Source organism: Anoplolepis gracilipes, chromosome 1, assembly GCF_047496725.1.
Source record: "Anoplolepis gracilipes chromosome 1, ASM4749672v1, whole genome shotgun sequence".
In the NCBI taxonomy this organism is placed as follows: domain Eukaryota; kingdom Metazoa; phylum Arthropoda; class Insecta; order Hymenoptera; family Formicidae; genus Anoplolepis; species Anoplolepis gracilipes.
In genome coordinates, this window is record NC_132970.1 from 4,133,761 (window position 1) to 4,151,869 (window position 18,109).

General features: G+C 31.4%; 2 protein-coding genes across 3 annotated transcripts in view; one reads left to right on the forward strand and one right to left on the reverse strand.

Annotated features, from left to right (window-relative positions):
* LOC140673636 (protein O-mannosyl-transferase TMTC1-like) overlaps window positions 1-18,109 on the forward strand; it is a 141,330-nt gene that overhangs the window by 78,165 nt on the left and 45,056 nt on the right. For both annotated transcript variants that reach the window (XR_012048079.1, XM_072906720.1), the window contains exon 6: window positions 987-1,090. Coding sequence is in view for 1 of the 2 variants with exons in the window: in XM_072906720.1 (XP_072762821.1) it covers window positions 987-1,090 (104 nt within the window). In the remaining variant the exon portion in view is untranslated. The remainder of the gene's footprint in view (window positions 1-986; window positions 1,091-18,109) is intronic.
* On the reverse strand, window positions 8,055-10,200 carry LOC140673643 (defensin-1). Its single transcript, XM_072906738.1, has 3 exons — window positions 10,041-10,200; window positions 9,443-9,659; window positions 8,055-9,140 (listed from the first exon to the last, which is right to left on the reverse strand). The coding sequence occupies exons 1-3, from the start codon at window positions 10,102-10,104 to the stop codon at window positions 9,122-9,124; spliced, it is 300 nt and encodes a 99-aa protein (XP_072762839.1). The 5' UTR covers window positions 10,105-10,200; the 3' UTR covers window positions 8,055-9,121.

An 18,109-nucleotide genomic window follows, 5' to 3' on the forward strand; every position in this document is an offset into this window, starting at 1 on the left:
GAGACAGTGAGAGGGCCAACGATGCTCCTGGATAACTCCGGAATAAGGGATGGAGAGTGGTCTATCGGAGGATGGTACGGACGTCTATTGGGTTAGCGAGCTCTGGGAAGAACGTGACGGAAATGTGACGACGGACCCGTGTCATCCCCAGCGTGAACGTGACGTCTCGGCGCGGTGGAGACTATGAGGCGAATACGTTTCCTTCTTTGCTATTCAGACTCGCAAATCGTGTTACTTAATTCAACCATTTAAGAAAACGTGACTGTGATACACGTCGTACCCATTAGTGACATTATTGCAATATATATTACTATCTTCCTCACTGAATATCTTATAAATCTTGGACAATTGAAAAGGAAATAAAATAGTAATATTATGGATATTGTAGATATATGTATGTAAGGACGTGAAATTTTATCTTTGCCATTTATTTGTTTTACGCCATTAACTTCATTTTGATTTATTCCATTGTGTCATAGAGAATGGTATAAAAGTTTCTATATTTCTGCGTAAAACTTTTATGTCTCTATCATATCGTGCAGTGAATCAATGAGCCGCAAATTGAATTGTTCCCTAAAAGCACAGACTTTGTTACAGTTGTTTTGTTTTATTTCTTTCTCTATAGAAAAAAGTAATTTCTAAGCCAATTACGATAAAATACATGAAACATAAAAATTGCAAATGTAGAAAAATGCAAATATCTGAATTCAAAACAAGAGGCACTTGATTCGATGTCATACGCCATACATTTGTTATATTTTTTACATGCTTATATAAGACATTTATATCTAATAATTTTAGTTTTTCTCCTTTAATTGCTAGCACTTAAATATATGGAAGAAACAAATTTTGTTATTGTTGTGTAAGAATAACTGAAGCTTTTGAATTTGTATTTCACATTGGTATAAAGTACTGTTGAATGTTTCATAAAGAAAAATATTCCTCTATAACAATATGAAAATTCATCGACCGTTTAATGTTTGCAGTTTGGCATACTTCTTGTGGTACGGCTCGCTCTGCTTCATGGTACTTTGCCGAACTTCTCCGCACAGGATAATCCAGCTGCTTTTCATCCCTGTTTCCACGTCAGGTGAGTATCTGTATAAATCCTTTATGTTACGCGAGTCGCGACGCGAGGAATCCTATTACAATGTTTCAAAACTCACAGCGATTGAGAACGACTGGAAACTTTATACCATTGTCCTTCGTTGAGGAGTAACGTATCGCGTATATGTGAGATCAAAGTGTTGGATGACAATGGAAACAAGACTTTATCCTTTGATCTGATTCAGCTGGGATTCACCTCTCGCTCGATGCTTTCAACAGTTGGAAACATTTAAGCGGAAATACTATTTTGATTGTTTATTTTCACCTCTGCGATGGAATGTTTTCTCAGAACCTCAATTGAATATTCGATTATTTTTATGAAACTGATATAAAAATAATCTTTACATGAAAATTTTACCGATTTTTTTGTAATGAAGGTAATGAAGGTAAAAAGGAAACGTAACTTATGATTACGTATTTATATTTGTACATGATTTTGAACTTTTATTCCAAAAATGAAAGATTATTTATAAAAAGAAAATATTAAAATATCTGTAGAAAACTATTTTTTATTCAAGCTTAGATGCTTGATTTAAAATGTCTTCTTTTTTTAGTAGCCTTTAACTATGTTACGTCTCGAAGTTCAAGCATCAGTAGACTACCTGCCAGAGAAAGATTTTCAATTCGTGCTCGGGTTAAACCGAGAGTCTCGTCTGCCCAACTTTTCCACTCCAATTGCCTGCTTGTAATAGATTCGCGCCGCGTCCTGCTACGCCGATTCGTTCGAGTATCGTCATCAAAGAATCTGAGCTCGATACAACTCTTGGTGCGATTCGAAAAATCTCTCAGTTGATTTCATCGAAGCTCGAGATATTGGTGATACCACTGTGGTGATATTCGCAGCAGCTTTCAGCCATTCGATGTCACTCGTGTTTTTTTTACTTTTAAATTTTTTTAGCGACGCGATATAGGCATTTCGATTCGACGAATATCAGTGAAAAAAATTTCCTAATGTACGATCCGATTTGACGACTCGCTGAACATGTCCAATAAATCCGATCCCTCTATCTTCCATAGTTCAACGATATGACCGTCGTATCTATTACGCCTCACAAGGAACGGACGTATCCTGACGTTTCATGCAGATGGAAAATGGAAATGATCACAAGATGTGATTCTCAGGACGTGCAACTCTCGTCGCTGCACTATTCTCATTCATGGTAGAACTATGGAATATATCACTTTGTTTGATTTTTTAATTTTTATATAAGTGTAGAACACAAAAAGTCTTTTTTACAGTCAAGGAAAATTATGTTAATTGCAGAGGCGTGTCTTTCGAAGCAGTTATAAACGTAATGCAATTAGCCTCTCCCCACTTTACAAAACTAATTAGTCATACCATTATATTTTCATGATGAAAGCCGCGTTTCCGTGAATTTCTTTCATACATGGCCGTGCACAACCCAACCGTAAGATTCTTCTCTCCAACACGACTGACAAAGGAACGCTAATTATATGCGGCATTTTCTCGTTGCACTTTCGTTTCTCACTGTCGACGCGGAAACGGCATTACAAAACACAAGAATTCTAGTTATTGATTTGAAACAGCGATTATTCGATAATTTAACATATAGAGACATTGTTTTATTTCCATCAGTCGTGCTCTTGCCATTTGTCTGACATATAGTAATATATTGGGGGCATTCCTTTTTTTCCCCTTCTATTTATTCATCTTCCTTCTCTACAATCTCAGTTTCCCACCCTCTTTTTCTCTATAGTCAAGCGAATAAAAGACCGAATAAAAGAGCAGAAACAGACCGGAAGAAAAGAGGATATTATCTCATACGAAATACTTTCGGGCTAGAAACTGGGCGGAATATTTTATGCAATGTATAATTTGGCTGGATGTACCGTCGTTTCGTAGAATTTATGATCGCGCAAGCCTACATCGGAACAGTCTTTCTGTACTTCCGCGAGTGTTTCACGTCTCCCTTAGGATTCTATTTTCCTTCTGTTAACCCCCGTCCCTTAGCCTCGAAATATCTTTGCCGTCAAATATGTATGTATGAGGATGTATGCGCGACACATACGTGACAGCATGTATTCGTAAGTCATGTTGCAACTCAAGCAAATTTACCGGCAAGATGTCGTACGAGGTTTCGATTAATACAATTATACGTTATTATAGGAGATTCCGGGAATGTCGGGCGAGTATATTTGCGATCGCGTGTACCGTTCGACCGCTCAGATGTGGCTATTCCGTTAGATCCCCCGATGCTGCGCGATTAATATACGGTAATTTAAGTTTAAGCTTGTTAAGCGGACGACTGGCACGCGCGTAACTTGGTACGAAGCGCTAATCGCCACTTAAATAGGCTACGATATAAATCATACCGCGCTCGTCCGTTATTAACGCGAGCTCGAAACAACGCGTTCTCTTGACAACGGGCAATTACGACTTGCTTGTTACGATGCAGGATGCACACGTGCCGCTTCAATCTCGCTTCGCGGGACGCACGCTTCGCAATTTTATACCGCTGTAGAAAAAAACGATAACTTTTTTACACGAACAAGTTTTCCAACTTTACACATGCGTATTCAATATAAGTATACTAGTCGTTAAAAAAAAAAAAAAAAAAAAAAAAAAAAAACTAACCGGTCTAAGCTTTGTGATTCCTAATTTGCGGACCTCGACGTTGGTGATCCTGAGATCGAGAAAATATTATTTCACTTACAAGTTGATTGTAGGTATGACGTAAATGCGTTATGATAGCGCATCCCCTCAAGCGAGCCTCAGATGTCGGGTGTTCGCTGTCGAGAGAATAGCGAAAGTGCGTTAGAAAGTGCCGGAGATTTTGCGGCGGGCTTTACGGAGTACAGAGTAAATGATATCGTTAAAGGATCCTGCCGGTTACGACAGACTCGTATATATATCGTGCACGGTCTTCGCGATGATTAATTCCAGGACGGGCCCGCCCCATGTGTCTCGTTCTATTGCTGTACTCATGTACAATGATATTATAGACGCCACACGCGTGTCATTTCCACTATAGTCTGCGCCGGCTTCGTCGTAAAATATTAACACGGTAGACAGTCTCCGTGGAAGATGGTGCGAACACATTACAAGTATTACTATGTAACTCTTCCCAACCCGACGAAGTATCTTTAAAATTTCTCTATGTTTGTTAGATTTTCCTCAGAATAGCACGGTCTATTGTAGGAAATAATTAAGGAGTGGGATCTGATTTGTCTCTGTCAAATCTGCCATTCTCACTATATATATATATATATATATATATAGCTAAATGTAATTATTATAAGCTATGAACGTTTTAAATAATAATCATGTGGTATAATTGTGCTTGCAATATTCGATCAATTCTAGACTGCGAATATTTACATATCTACGGCTATACTTTGTCGTATAATTTTACGAATATTGTAATGTGTTGAATTGAACAGCATTAGCAAATAATTTAATTTTTTTATGATTAAAGCAGCATATTGGATTGTATACCGAATAGAAAAACATAACGTCGTTATAACGATGACAGAACCAGTTCATGGAAATAACTGCAATTTTATTGTGTTTTTTAAATCGCCGCAGGAGTTCATTGGAATTTATGCAGTATAGTAACTTAAAACTTCTTCTCTTTACGTTTGTATGTTTGAAATATATATACTAGGGAGATTTATAAGTTTATAAAACAGCTTACCTTTCTTAAGAGAACTGTGGAATATCTTGGAGAGAAAACAGAAGAAATACGCTATAAATGGTTAACGTAAGTTTTCTCATAAAAAGATTGTTCCACTTTCCTCTCCGTTTGATATTTTGATATTTCTTTTGTTTTTTATAGCATCGTGTAACATGCGCGCATAAAAAATTGGTGCATCTACACCTAAAATGTTGTACATATATAATAGTTTGCGATAATACGTATAAAACAAATTTGTAGAAAATTTGTCCTGTTCTGTGTAACGGTGCATTTGAATTATAAAACGAGAAATTCTCGATGCGACGAAACATTGCCCACAGAATGACAAAGTGCACTTTGAATTTTATCCATGATAGAGAAGCGTTAGAATAATCATGCACAGTTCCATTCAATTGCGAACGGTTTTGTGCGCACTGAGGGTAACTTTTTTTTCCAACATTTACTTTATTCAATTTGTGAATGACAGTAAATTGTTGAAAAATTTGGAATATTCTTAACAATAGGCGAATGTTGCTGTCGACTACGCGTGTAGATTTTAAATTGGGCAAGAATCACATTGGAATATCGCGCGATCCAGCGAGAGCCAGCAGTCGAACCATGTTGTCGCGTATTGACGCGATTTTCTTCAAGGAGGATGTTCAAAACTTACTTTCATATTTATGAACTACGTTATGCGAAAATGCAAACGTATGCAGCACTAGTCATTTATAGTGTGCTCGCAATCATGCACGAGTGATAGAACTTCATGCATGTCTGATAACGATAGAGTGTAATATAGCGCCTCCCCCTCTCTCGCTTCTATTTCCCCAACGCTGTATGTATAATAGCATGTCTTTATGACGTAATCCTTTGACCGAGAATATTGTTACGAGAAAATTTGTATCTGCTCTCACGGCCATTTTACTGAGAGTCCTGTTCAATCATCTTTGAAGTATTACTCTCTGTATTTTAATATCGCGTATCCCAATTTGCTCGCACAAAGTATTTTGCTGCATGTTGCAATAGTGGCCTCCAAAAAGCAAAAAAATATTATATAGCGCTTGTTATATATTGCTATTCATAGATTTGAAAATTTTGTAGTTGGATAAAATTGATTTGAAATAAAGAGTAATTTTAATTTTATTTGCAACTCTTTTTAAGACAATAAAACAATATATATAAAGGACGTTAATATCGATTGCCAGCGAAAGATAATGGAACTTATATTCATTGTTCTCTATCCGCATAATCCATCAGAACGTTAAATCCATGGATCAGTTTTCGTGCGGTCGCCTCATTGCCGGGCGATTAATTCTCATGATCGGAAGTTTCCGCAGTAAATGGCGTTAAGCTCAAGTCTCCCATTTCTCCTTTCTCTATGTCAGAATCATAGGAGAGTGGCTGCTCATTTATTAGTTATAGTTAATATATCTTGTTAAATCTCGTATCTTGTTTAATCTTGTTTTATTATTGTAATTAATAATATATTCAAAGAGTAAAAAAGTATTATTACTCTTATTATATTGTTGATTGTCGTATGTCCCTAATATTCCTGTAATAGTTAGCGAAAAAAGGTGGTTTATAAAATGCACGAGCTCAGAATTATGTATGAATATATAAAACTGTTTCTTACACACATGTACACACACACACACATACACGTTAATCTAGCAAGACAGATTTACAGTTTGGGGTATATTTTTGTATGCGAATGCTCACACCACGCTCAGTTAATACCGGTAGTCAACTACGGACATATGCGCTTCTTTCTCGCTGTAAGTACTTTCCTGTAGCTAACTTTGTATACTCTTGTCATAATTTATGTCCTATTCATGCACCTGCGCGCCTTCTCGGAATTTCGCCCTCCTCCCCATAAACTAGTGTCACGAGTTCACCGTAAAGATTGCTCGATGATATACTCGGTGCAGATAATTAACATTAACGTTTATGAGATGTTTATAATCAGAGCGTTAAATATATAGCCACTTAAAATAAACTTCTTTCTCTGGATAATCGAACGAAAGTATATATCCCGGAAGAATAGGTATCATTTTTTTTACCTTAAACGAGAAGAAGTCGTGAGTAAGTCTTGTAAAATTTATTCAGAAGCATATTTTTTAATTGTTTTTCAAAACAATGACTCTAAAGCGACATTAGGTGTCAGTTATAGTTAATTACGTAACTATATAATGGAAACGAACTAAACAATCATAACGTGATTATACTATCTCTCATAAGCCAATGAAAATGTACGTGGACAGAGGACTTCGTGAACAGTGAAAATTTTGGCGTAGAGACAAAATGCCTCTGACAAAGCTACTGCGACGACACCGCTGAGTGCGCGTAATTAGTTATATCCAGAGGCACTGTTCTTTAACGAAAATCCCCGGGGCTAGTAAATTTTATACTTTATACGAGAACAAAGCAACGAAGATGATATCAAACAGCTTTTATGACTTTTTTTCTCTTTCACTTTTACATCAAAGAATTTGTTACTGACGCAATATCGTTACCGTAACTTAAACATGTTTCTTGCGCGGTGGATTTTATAATCTATACCTTGTACAATGAATTGCGATGGTTTTTCTTCAATATGCTTTTATTACTCACGGTAAAATTTATAGAATTCAAGTGAGAAATGTAGCTAAAGTTTATATAACCGCGTTTCATCTTGGAATAGAATTTTTTTACAGCATAGTCTTTCAGAGATAGTCATGTTTCAACTATTCTCAGGTCGGGAAACGGTGAGACCAAACAGAAATACAAGGCTGCGACGAATAGAGACAAGGGACAAGAAGAAAGAAGCGTTGTAAAAAGAAAATGTCGCCGCGGGTGTCGGCTGCGGAGTATCCAATTAGCCGATACTCGAGAGACGAGTGGATGTTTCGAGACTCGGGAATGTCTGTCGGTAGCTTGGTATATATGTATGTAGCTCGTAGATCGCGCGCGGTGTGGTGCATTGCGCTTGTGTATGTACATACAAGCGCGAGTGCAATAATAGTTTCCAGGATTACTCACTCTATATATATAGGCCTTATTTTATTTTATACTTTCGGTGGAAGGTACAAAGAGATAGTAAACGATAGCAAAGCTGACCAAAAAAATTTAGAGAGTAAAAGCATTCTTGATATTAAAGTTGTTGAATTTATTTCCTTCAAAAACAGAGATATAATATATGAAATATAGTAAACGATATGTAGACATGAACGACTTACAGAGAATAATGATACATGAAGTCTTCTTTAGAAACCGAAAATTGTCATAGAAACCAAAATAAATATAAATAAGTATCTATTCTAACAACGCTAAATATAATTGATCATTCAAGCGCAATACTTTGCGGTTTGCTTAATTTGAATGAGGAAAATCGTCACTATATATGTGTATCTACTTTTAACAAAAGGCATACGTTATTTGGGTTTTTCTGTAAAATTTCATGATTATTATGTATAGAATAGGAGAGATTATTTGATTTCGTTTTTTCGATTGTCTAGTTTCATCCCAAGTTATTTATGAATTTTGATTTAGAAAATGTTAATGCTTATATAGATTTTGGAACTAACATATTTGCGTTTATAACTTTATAATTGTAAATAAGATAATTTTATTCGAGAATTAAGCATTAAGATTTAATAAGATTATATTATGTTTATTTGCTGAGTAAACTTTATACATTTTGACATAATTATATCTCGTTTCATGTCGCTTACATTTTACAAGCATCAACACGTGATACACGAGAGATATAAGTCATTCATAGTGTCGCTACCTCGACACGCACCTGTCTCTATAGATATATCTACGTCGGGTTATGCAACGACGTTAAATTATCCATTAACCACTTTAGAGGACATTAAGTCAGTAGGACCGCGAAATTTCGCCGCTCCACTGTATACGATGCCTCAGAGGCAGATCCGAGATGCCTTAAAGATGTAGAGTGTGGTTAACAGCACGCATTTACACCGAGCTCCGAAGCCGCGGAATGTCTCAGACTAACTGATACGGCATGACATAAATTCTCTATGACCTCTAAGAGCACTTTGGGTAAACCGCATCGTCGGCTTTCTTACTCAAATGGTATTTCTGTATGTATCGCGTCCCTACATTATCATATATTATTATAATATTTATATAATATTCATACACACACACACACACACACACACATACACACATACACGCACATATATATAAGCATATAATATATTGTTTTTAGATATTGAAAGTATATTTTATTATAGATAAATTTCTGATATATACATTTGTCCAAAATAATGTTAGTAAAATCTTAATGTTTGAATTATACGCAACATACATACATGTATATCCATTAAACTTCTATCATTTTAATTTTAAAAGAAAGATTTTTATAGCTGGATTTAGCCAACCCACGAACTTCTAAAAATAATGAAAATAATGAAGAAAACGTTATTACAGAATTAAAATAATTTGACATTTTATACACATTTCTCTCTTTGAATTGTTATTAAATCTACGATATACGACGTGCTAATTTTCCATTTATTATCAATGCAGTATTCAACAAGAATTTAACACATTGTATGCAGGAAAAAAGAATTACCATTTTTAATTATTAGTTTCAACGTACAATGTGTTAATATTAATCGAATTATTATGATTATTCTATCATTATAAACGAAAATATAAGATTATAATTATTCGTGCGAATCATGACTTACTTGCGGCACACGCAAACACGGTCATTGTTGCATCTTCCTCCGGTTTTTCCTCTGAGAATGCAATGAGCAGCACAAGCGCTATGGTCAACTCCCGCACCAGATAAAAGATCACAAGTAAATCTACGTGTGCGATGATGTTCTTTGACAAGCGTCACTGGTAATTCCAAAGATTCGTCTTCTTTCTGCGACAAGTCCATCGATGTATTATTATCTGGATCTAGAATAAATAAAAAGAAAATGATGTTATTATATCAAAACAAAATCATAATATAAAGATAATATAAATATAGTTATTTTTAATAACTATAATTATTTAAAATATTAAAATATTAAAATTACAAAAATACAAAGTAAATAATTTAAAAAGTTACTTTAAAGATTTTGCATGCAATTAATAACACTACTTTATTGTATAAATATAGACTTAATACAATTTTAAAGATTATTTTTAATGTATAAAAAAGAAAACGTTTACACACGCGTGTAACATATTTTATAAAAAATCATTATTTATGTACAAACATTTCTCCGTATATTTTTATTAAGAGAGTAAATTATGAAATTATATTAAATATCTATATTTAGTTTTTGATCATACCTTTATTAGGTAGTGCGATGGCGACTGCAGTCACGACCAAAAGGGCGAATACGTAGATCTTCATCTTGAAGAATTCTGAGCGTCAAATCTTATAGAATAATGTTAAATAAGTTAAATGTGCGCTTTATATAGTAAAGTCTTCACAAAATTATAGATAATAGTGGGGATATTGCTCAGTGATAAACACGGTGATTCCCCAACGAGATGTGTCATTGGTATTTCACGGTTCAGAGATTACAGAACAGACATAATATTTACATTACTAAGGCCGATATATTCATGAGATTACAGTTATAAAAATCAAATTTAATACAGCAATTTGACTTTCTTATATTATATATGTATATTATAATATTTTATAATAATTATGATATAATGAAACATTCTAACTGTATATGTGTATAATTGTCATTACGTTAGCAAATTGCTCTCTAATAATTTGCAATAAAACAGTAATAAAGTATTATTACATTTTTAACGACGTTTGAATATAATGCATCATTACTGAGAAGAAATAGAATAAATCTAACGACTTAAAGGATTTCTCGCTCATAATAATGCTGGCTTTGCAATTGTATTAACTTTTCCGATTTACCGCCAGTGTCACTGATATTTTGTTTGATAATGCAATGTAATGCAAAATGCAACAGGGATTTACATGCGGAATATTATTGTTCTGGGAATATACATGGCTTTATGTACATGCGTACAACAATACATACATAAAGTAGTAGAGATATATGATATTTATCGTAGAGAACACACTATATATACAATCTCACATAATTACAAAACAGTTATTAAACCGTTCTAATGTCTATGAATTTCGGAAAAAACAACCATCCACGTCATAATTCGATATCTTCGTACTTTCTTGTATCTAAATTTGACAAAATAAAATTAAAATCTCAAATGGGATCAAGTTATTATAAGTATCGTGTAAAAAAAATATATATATATATATATATATATACGGAGTTGAGAAAGTTATTTTATAAAAGTCACTAGTTACTGTTACCGTTCTTTTTTTCAAAAAGTAACGAATTATTACAATTTCCATTACTTTTTTTTGTATATAATACAAATTTTACATACAAATTTTTTTAATACAAGATCAAATTAAATTAAAAATTTACACTAAACACTAAAAATTTTCAAACATTTTAAACATTTTCCATTAAAGTAATCAAAATGATATAATTTTGATAGTGATATCAAAATAGCTATTGATATAAAGTATGTAATAATTTTGATAAGAATAATTTATTTGAAATAAGAGAAACTTTTGAAAAAAAAGTATAAACAAGCTTTCTTAAATACTTTTAGATGCTGTAAATGTAAATAAAGTAATTTTCTTATTGTTAGTTTACTTTCAATAGATTTGTAAACATGGTCAAAATCTCTTTCTTCACGTCTTTTCAATTTTTTTAATTTTAAAATTCTAACACGATACGATAATTTTCATAATATCGAATTCTTGACTAATCATTGAATTATCTGTCTATTTAAATGTTTTTTTACCAAGTAGAAAGATATTCCAGCAGTTTCTATGTGACTGCATTTTAATACTCTTATCAATCCCTAAGTTCCATTTCACGCATATGTGCACATATATCTATAGTATATGTTATATGTATTATATAAAATGCGCTACAAGTAATATATATTAATATAAATTTTAATGTAAATTTATTAAAATATATATATATATATATATATATATATACTTTAATATAAATTTATTAAATAAATCCGACATTCAAAATTCGTATACCTAGATCACGTCATTCTGCATAATATCTAAAGATTTATATTTAAAATTTTAATATATATATATACATTGATATAACGAGAATAACCTGATATAAATTTACATTTGAAATGAATATTAAAATCGGTTTGAAATTCTACAACAATAATAAATTCATAATTGATGTAATAATATACTGACTTTAATACTAAACTCTTTTTTACTTCGATTCAATGCTTGAATCGTCCACATTTATTTTGTAGCGACAATAATGTGTGGGTGCGTGTGTGTAATCACACTAAATCATTATAATCTATCTGATTTAGAGCGACATTATCAAAGTAAATTGACGTATTGATAAAATCCTATTTTTTCGCAAGATAAAAATTAGAGATATAAGTTATTAGTGAGTTATAAATCTTAAGTCTTAAAGACTTTGTTTATCGTATACATCATTATAATTCGGCAGTTACATAAACGGTTATATCACAACGAGACATGGAGGGAAAGTGTCGTTGACAATGCTCAATGACGTATATCTGACATGGTTACATGTTGAACCCTGGATATTTCACCGAAACCCGAAACTCCATACGTTATAATCCATTCCGACATCTTCCATTCATTATAACATGACGCGTACAGTCGTAGAAATATAGAGACCAGAGGAGATATCAGCGTGACGAGAGGGAGAGACAGAGATGGTAGTGGAATAGTTAAATCGAAACGTGGCTTTCGTATACGCGTTTCCTGAATCCATTCTGACGCGTTCGTATGCAACAGAACTGAATCGTCATCAGTTTCCGTATGCTAGTAACCAAGACTGACGGCGCATTCTGCCGCGAACGCGAGACGATGCTTCACCTTCGATCAATCAATCTCGCCGCTTCCGGCTCTACTCGTTCGTCAGCCGAAGAGGGAGGAAGTCGAGTAAATTACTGCGAAACGGTTATAACCCTATTCTATCCGGATGGTTGAAAATCTAAATTGCACGTCACAAATTATCTGTGTAGAAAGCCACCTACACCAATTTTCTCACTTTGCACTATTGGCATCAAGGTTTCCGTGTTTCCTGCTTCTCCGTTTAAATTTTCACTCATGTTAGTGCGCTATTTTTTACGATGTCGAGATGAGAAAATAGGCCAGAGATGATATACAGGAGTTGCATTCACCGATAGAATAAAATACACACCTTTATTGTTTTGTTTATATTTATTTGTTATTAGTTTATATTTATATTTGTTTAAAGTATATTTGTTTATAGTGTATTTATAATCGCGTTTAAACTAACTATAAAATACATATTTTGGAACAATATGAAAAGCTGATTAATCTTTAAAAGCTTTAAAGTAGAGAATGCTTAATGTTCGCAGGTAACTTACAGGAGACTGTATTAATGGCTCTAATTTTGGCCTTCGTCACAAAGTTCGAAACTACTCTGTGGATATATCAGAAATAATGTGTGGACACATACGTGGTCAAAGTTTATACGCGATTGAACATAGTTATAACAGTGAGATTTATCTTCGTAATTGTGTGTGGGTGTCTGTTAAAATAATTATATTACATTATATTAATTATAACAATGTTAATATAAAATACATTTAACAGCTTAAAAAGTAACTTTATCGCGAAATTAATAACGTCATAATTTTACGGTTTAGTAGGTATTAATGAATGTATCAGTCATGAACAATGAAGCATGTAACTATTGCTACTATTCTCGAAATAGCGTTTCAATCCAATTTCGTGTTACATGAATTCCATCTGATCATAGTCTATTGAACACACATTACTGATAATTATCGCTTTGGCAAATCTAGTGTAACGTATACATGTGCAAAAAATAATCGGGAGAAATATACTTAATGAAGCATAATTAAAAACTGTTCTGTAACGCGGCAATTAAGTAGCGCAACGTAGGATGAATAAATAATAGTAATTATTGGAATTGTATATACGGTAATAAGAGGATATAGGTACAATAATATCTTCGCCATACCATTCGATCAAATGTGCTCTTAATTAATAACAATTTTTTATGAGCTTGTTGATATGTTTTTATCGCGTTTATATTCCGAAACATACGACTCTAATTGTAAACAGCAGACGTTATCGCTTTCCGGTAATTATTCTTCTCTTTACAATTTGAAGGAGAATCCCGATGCGCGTGTGTATTCAGTTAAAACGGTTTACAAAAGTCGAATTAATGTGAATTCCGTCATTAACAGCGAAAGAAGAAAATTCAATCGAAGAGCAATGTCTAGATAAGTTGGAAGCAAAAGAAAGAAAGTACGTTTAGATAAAAAAAAAACGTGAATTAAATTGGGTATGATATCTACGTCGTTCTTAATTTTCTTTTGTACTCATCGATCCTTTTTCTGTTCTTCAGTAAGACAAATAATCGTTAATTTGACTTATTGTTAGCTGAAATAATAACAGCGCTGGCAGTACAAACAGTAATTAATTTTACGTAACAATAATTAATCAAAAAATATTTTTAAAAGAAAGATACAAAACATACGCAGTACAATAGATATAAAATATTTAAACACAACAAATAAAGGTTTCAAGAAACAAAATTATTTATTATTATTTAAATTATTGTAGATTGAGTGTGTTGAGCACTCGTCGTATTAATTTCTGGAAATATTTAATTAATTTTACTCTTGGACATTAAATATTGTTTATAAATAAAGATGGAAAGCTTCATTTTCTTTTACAACGAAAATTGTAATAATGGCAAAAATTGTTTTATGCAAGAAGCAAATAATTTAAAAATTTCTTCGCTATGTCTCATTTCAAAGTCAATTATTTTTCGTCTACTTTTTTATAATTCTATGAATCAGGATATCGATTGTTATTCATATTCCAGACAAATTTATAAGCCAGAGTAGGTATTCCAATGCGCAAACGCGATAAAAGTTGTGAGTGATGATTTATAAACAATATTTAATCAAGAGTAAAATCAATTAAATAATTCCAAAAATTAATACAACGATGAGTCAACAAACTCAGCATATCTAATTATTTTATTATGTACAAAACAAGATTTTTTAGTCTGCAAAATATTATTGTTATTATGCGACCTTGTTGAATCGTTTGATTATGAGGATTTTTTGCCAGAGACTTGCATTAATGAAAATTCCTGAGTAAATGTGGAAACTCTAGCGTCTAACATAACTTTGTTGCATTCGTATGAATTTTCTGATTTCTTAAAATTTCGATATTCTGTACATAGTTAATATATATATATATATATATATTTATTAATTTTACATTTTTTTGTAACATTACATGTAATTTCTGTTTTAGATGAAGTAACGTTTTAAATTTATCTTTTGATTCAAGATATTCTTTTTTTTTCTCTTAATATGAACTTTTGTTTTAAAGTAAGATATTCTCTAAATCAAATCCACATTTTCGTGCAACAACTTTTTCTCCTTTGTTTCCATTTAAAACTTTTACTATTGCTTCCTCAAGCTGTTCGTTCAGTTTTAAATGATTTATTATCTTTTGTCTGATATGCGAATATTGTATGAACTTAAACGAAATGAAGCAAATAGTTAAAACATGCTATGGAATATGATGGATAAAAGGGATGCAAAATAAAAATCGTAATATAATATTAATTTTGTTATATTAATTAATCGTCATATTAATTCACCTTATGATGCTTCAAACATTTTGTCTGATTGTATCTATTGGTATGAGAATAAATATTTTCTTGAAACAAAGTTTTCCAAAACAATATATGAAATAATATTAACAGCGCACAAAATCTCACATATATATATTTGAATATGTCAATAAAAATATGTTTAAAAAAAATCTTTTATATAAACTTTTAATCTTTTAAATAATTATGAAATGATGTAATTACATACCTGAAATGATACTTACATTGGAAATTTGAAATGGGATCATATTCTCTTTAGAGATGAGTGTTTGAAGTACTTGGTTCTGAAATTCTTGCAATTGTAATTCCTTTTTTTCGAAATATTCTCTTTCTATCGAATGATGCAAAAGATTGCGATGTGCTCATCAATGTTGAGAGCTTTTTTTTTGCAATTAGCCAAATTTTTTCGCTGTCTCATTTCGAATTGTCAGTCATTTTTCGTTCGCCTTTTTATGTTTATTTCATGAGTCAGGATGTTGATTGTTATTTTTGTATTCTGGATACGAATTCATAAGTCAGAATAACAATAAATAAATATTTTAATGCGCAAATTTGGCAAAAACAAAATGGTTGAGACTTTTTCTAGAGACATAATTATTCCAATAACGAAAATTTCTCAAATGTGAAAATTTCATTTTTTGATTTTGGTAATTCGTCATATTCTTAAGTGTTCTTTTGAGAATTTTTAATCTTCTTTACTTTTTTTCATAATTTTTTGTAATTTACATTAGTGATCTGCAACATAATTCTACTTTTTTAAAAATAATTTTTAATGCTTCTTCTCGAATTTAGATTTTAACTCTAAAGATTCTTTTTTATTTTCTATTATGTGTCTAATAAGTATGTAATTGGGATCTTCTTGATAGAGACCTCAATGCATTGTAAAATAAAAATTGTATTATAATATTATTCTCGCGATTTTCACTGTACAATGTTTCAAACGTTTTACTCGATTATATCTATCGACATTTAAAAATATTTTCTTGAAAAAAAAGTTTTTCAAAATAATATATGAAATAATATTAAATAGAAGCGAACTGAGAGACGTAGAATGTCATTAATCGACAAAAAATTTAAATCTAGTTAAACCTAAAATAAAACCTAATTTCTATTTATGTATATTAAATTATCTATGGATAGCGAATAAGAGACACTTGCGTCACCGTTCCCTTTCCCAGATATTTTATGATAACTGTATACATTATTTTTGTGTACACTTATATGCATAATGTGTGATCAATAAAATTTAAAACAGTTTATTTCTAGAGTACATTTGTATTGCATACATGTATTTTGTTAATAGAAAATTAAAGTTTAATAAAGAAACTTTGTGCGAGAGAATTCGTTTGCTGACATGCTATGTGAGAAAAAGGATACAACATAACATAAAAATCGTAAAATTATTCTTATGATTTTGCTTCAATGCTTTTCTGATTACTTTGCATGTTTTATACAATGTTTTTTTTACCTTACTTAATCTAACTATATTTATAAACACTCAAAAATATTTTTTGAAATAATGTTTGCAAATAGACCAAAAACATTAAAATTACAAAAGTACAAAATCTAAAATACATTTATGAAAGAAATTTGAAAAAATTTGAAAATGTTATAATTAGCACGAATGAGAATATACTTACAAACATAGTGAAAACAAGTGTATTTAGGACAACAAACAACTACACAGAACGTGTTTTGTTCCAATTCTATTGTAAAATAAGATCACTGAAAAATTATATCATTGTTACACTGAAAAATTGCTTTAGTGAAATGTAAATAATTTTATTTAAGATGCCTCTATATATATATATATAAATGACATATATATTTATTTTACATATTTTTGAAATCATATGATTTCCTTTCTTTGGATTAATAATTTGTAGGCTAATGGTGCGTTTATCTCTAATAAACTAACAAATTACATCAATAATCACTGACTTGATTATTGATATAATTCGTTAGTTTATTGGAGATAAACGCACCATTAGCTAAAAGTTTGCCTTTGTATAAATCGTTGCTTTTAGTTTTGTAATCTTATAGATATGCTAACAATAATAATATAATAATATTAAATAACATGATATTCAATTGTTATTTAGTGAATAAATCATAAAAAATTATAACAAGTATTATTAGTATAAATATATTGAGAGCATTCAATTATTCAAGAATAATTTTGGACAAAAAGTCACGTTGAAGAATATTTATATTGTTTAAATATTTTATAAATAAAAAGATTTATTGTATAAAGATTTATTGCGTTACATAAATTGGGTAAACTAACGTTCGGATTAACTTACTCTTTGCGGATTATTTTTATTTTTCTTTTATATTATAGTTGGACGACACATATTTGTGCTCGACCAACTATAAAACGTAATTAGCCTCGTCCATCGACGCTTTTCTTTTAGGAACACATGAAAAAATATTATGTACAGTGTGAAAATTAAAGATTTATGCTAACTCAGAGATAAAATTATATAAACAGGAATTATGCCATGTTCTGGATCGAGTGTACAAATTGAAGAATGTTAAAATTTAATATCGAAATTTACTGAATATTAGGTAATAAAAGTTGAGTTGCTATGTTAAAAAATCAATCGAAACTCCTTCATTAATTCTCAGATATCCTGTATA

Coding starts and splice junctions, on each gene's coding strand:
- LOC140673643 (XM_072906738.1), bottom strand. CDS start 10,104: ATGAAGATCTACGTATTCGCCCTTTTGGTCGTGACTGCAGTCGCCATC. Junction 9,660..10,040: donor CATCGCACTACCTAATAAAG/GTATGATCAAAA, acceptor TATTTATTCTAG/ATCCAGATAATAATACATCG.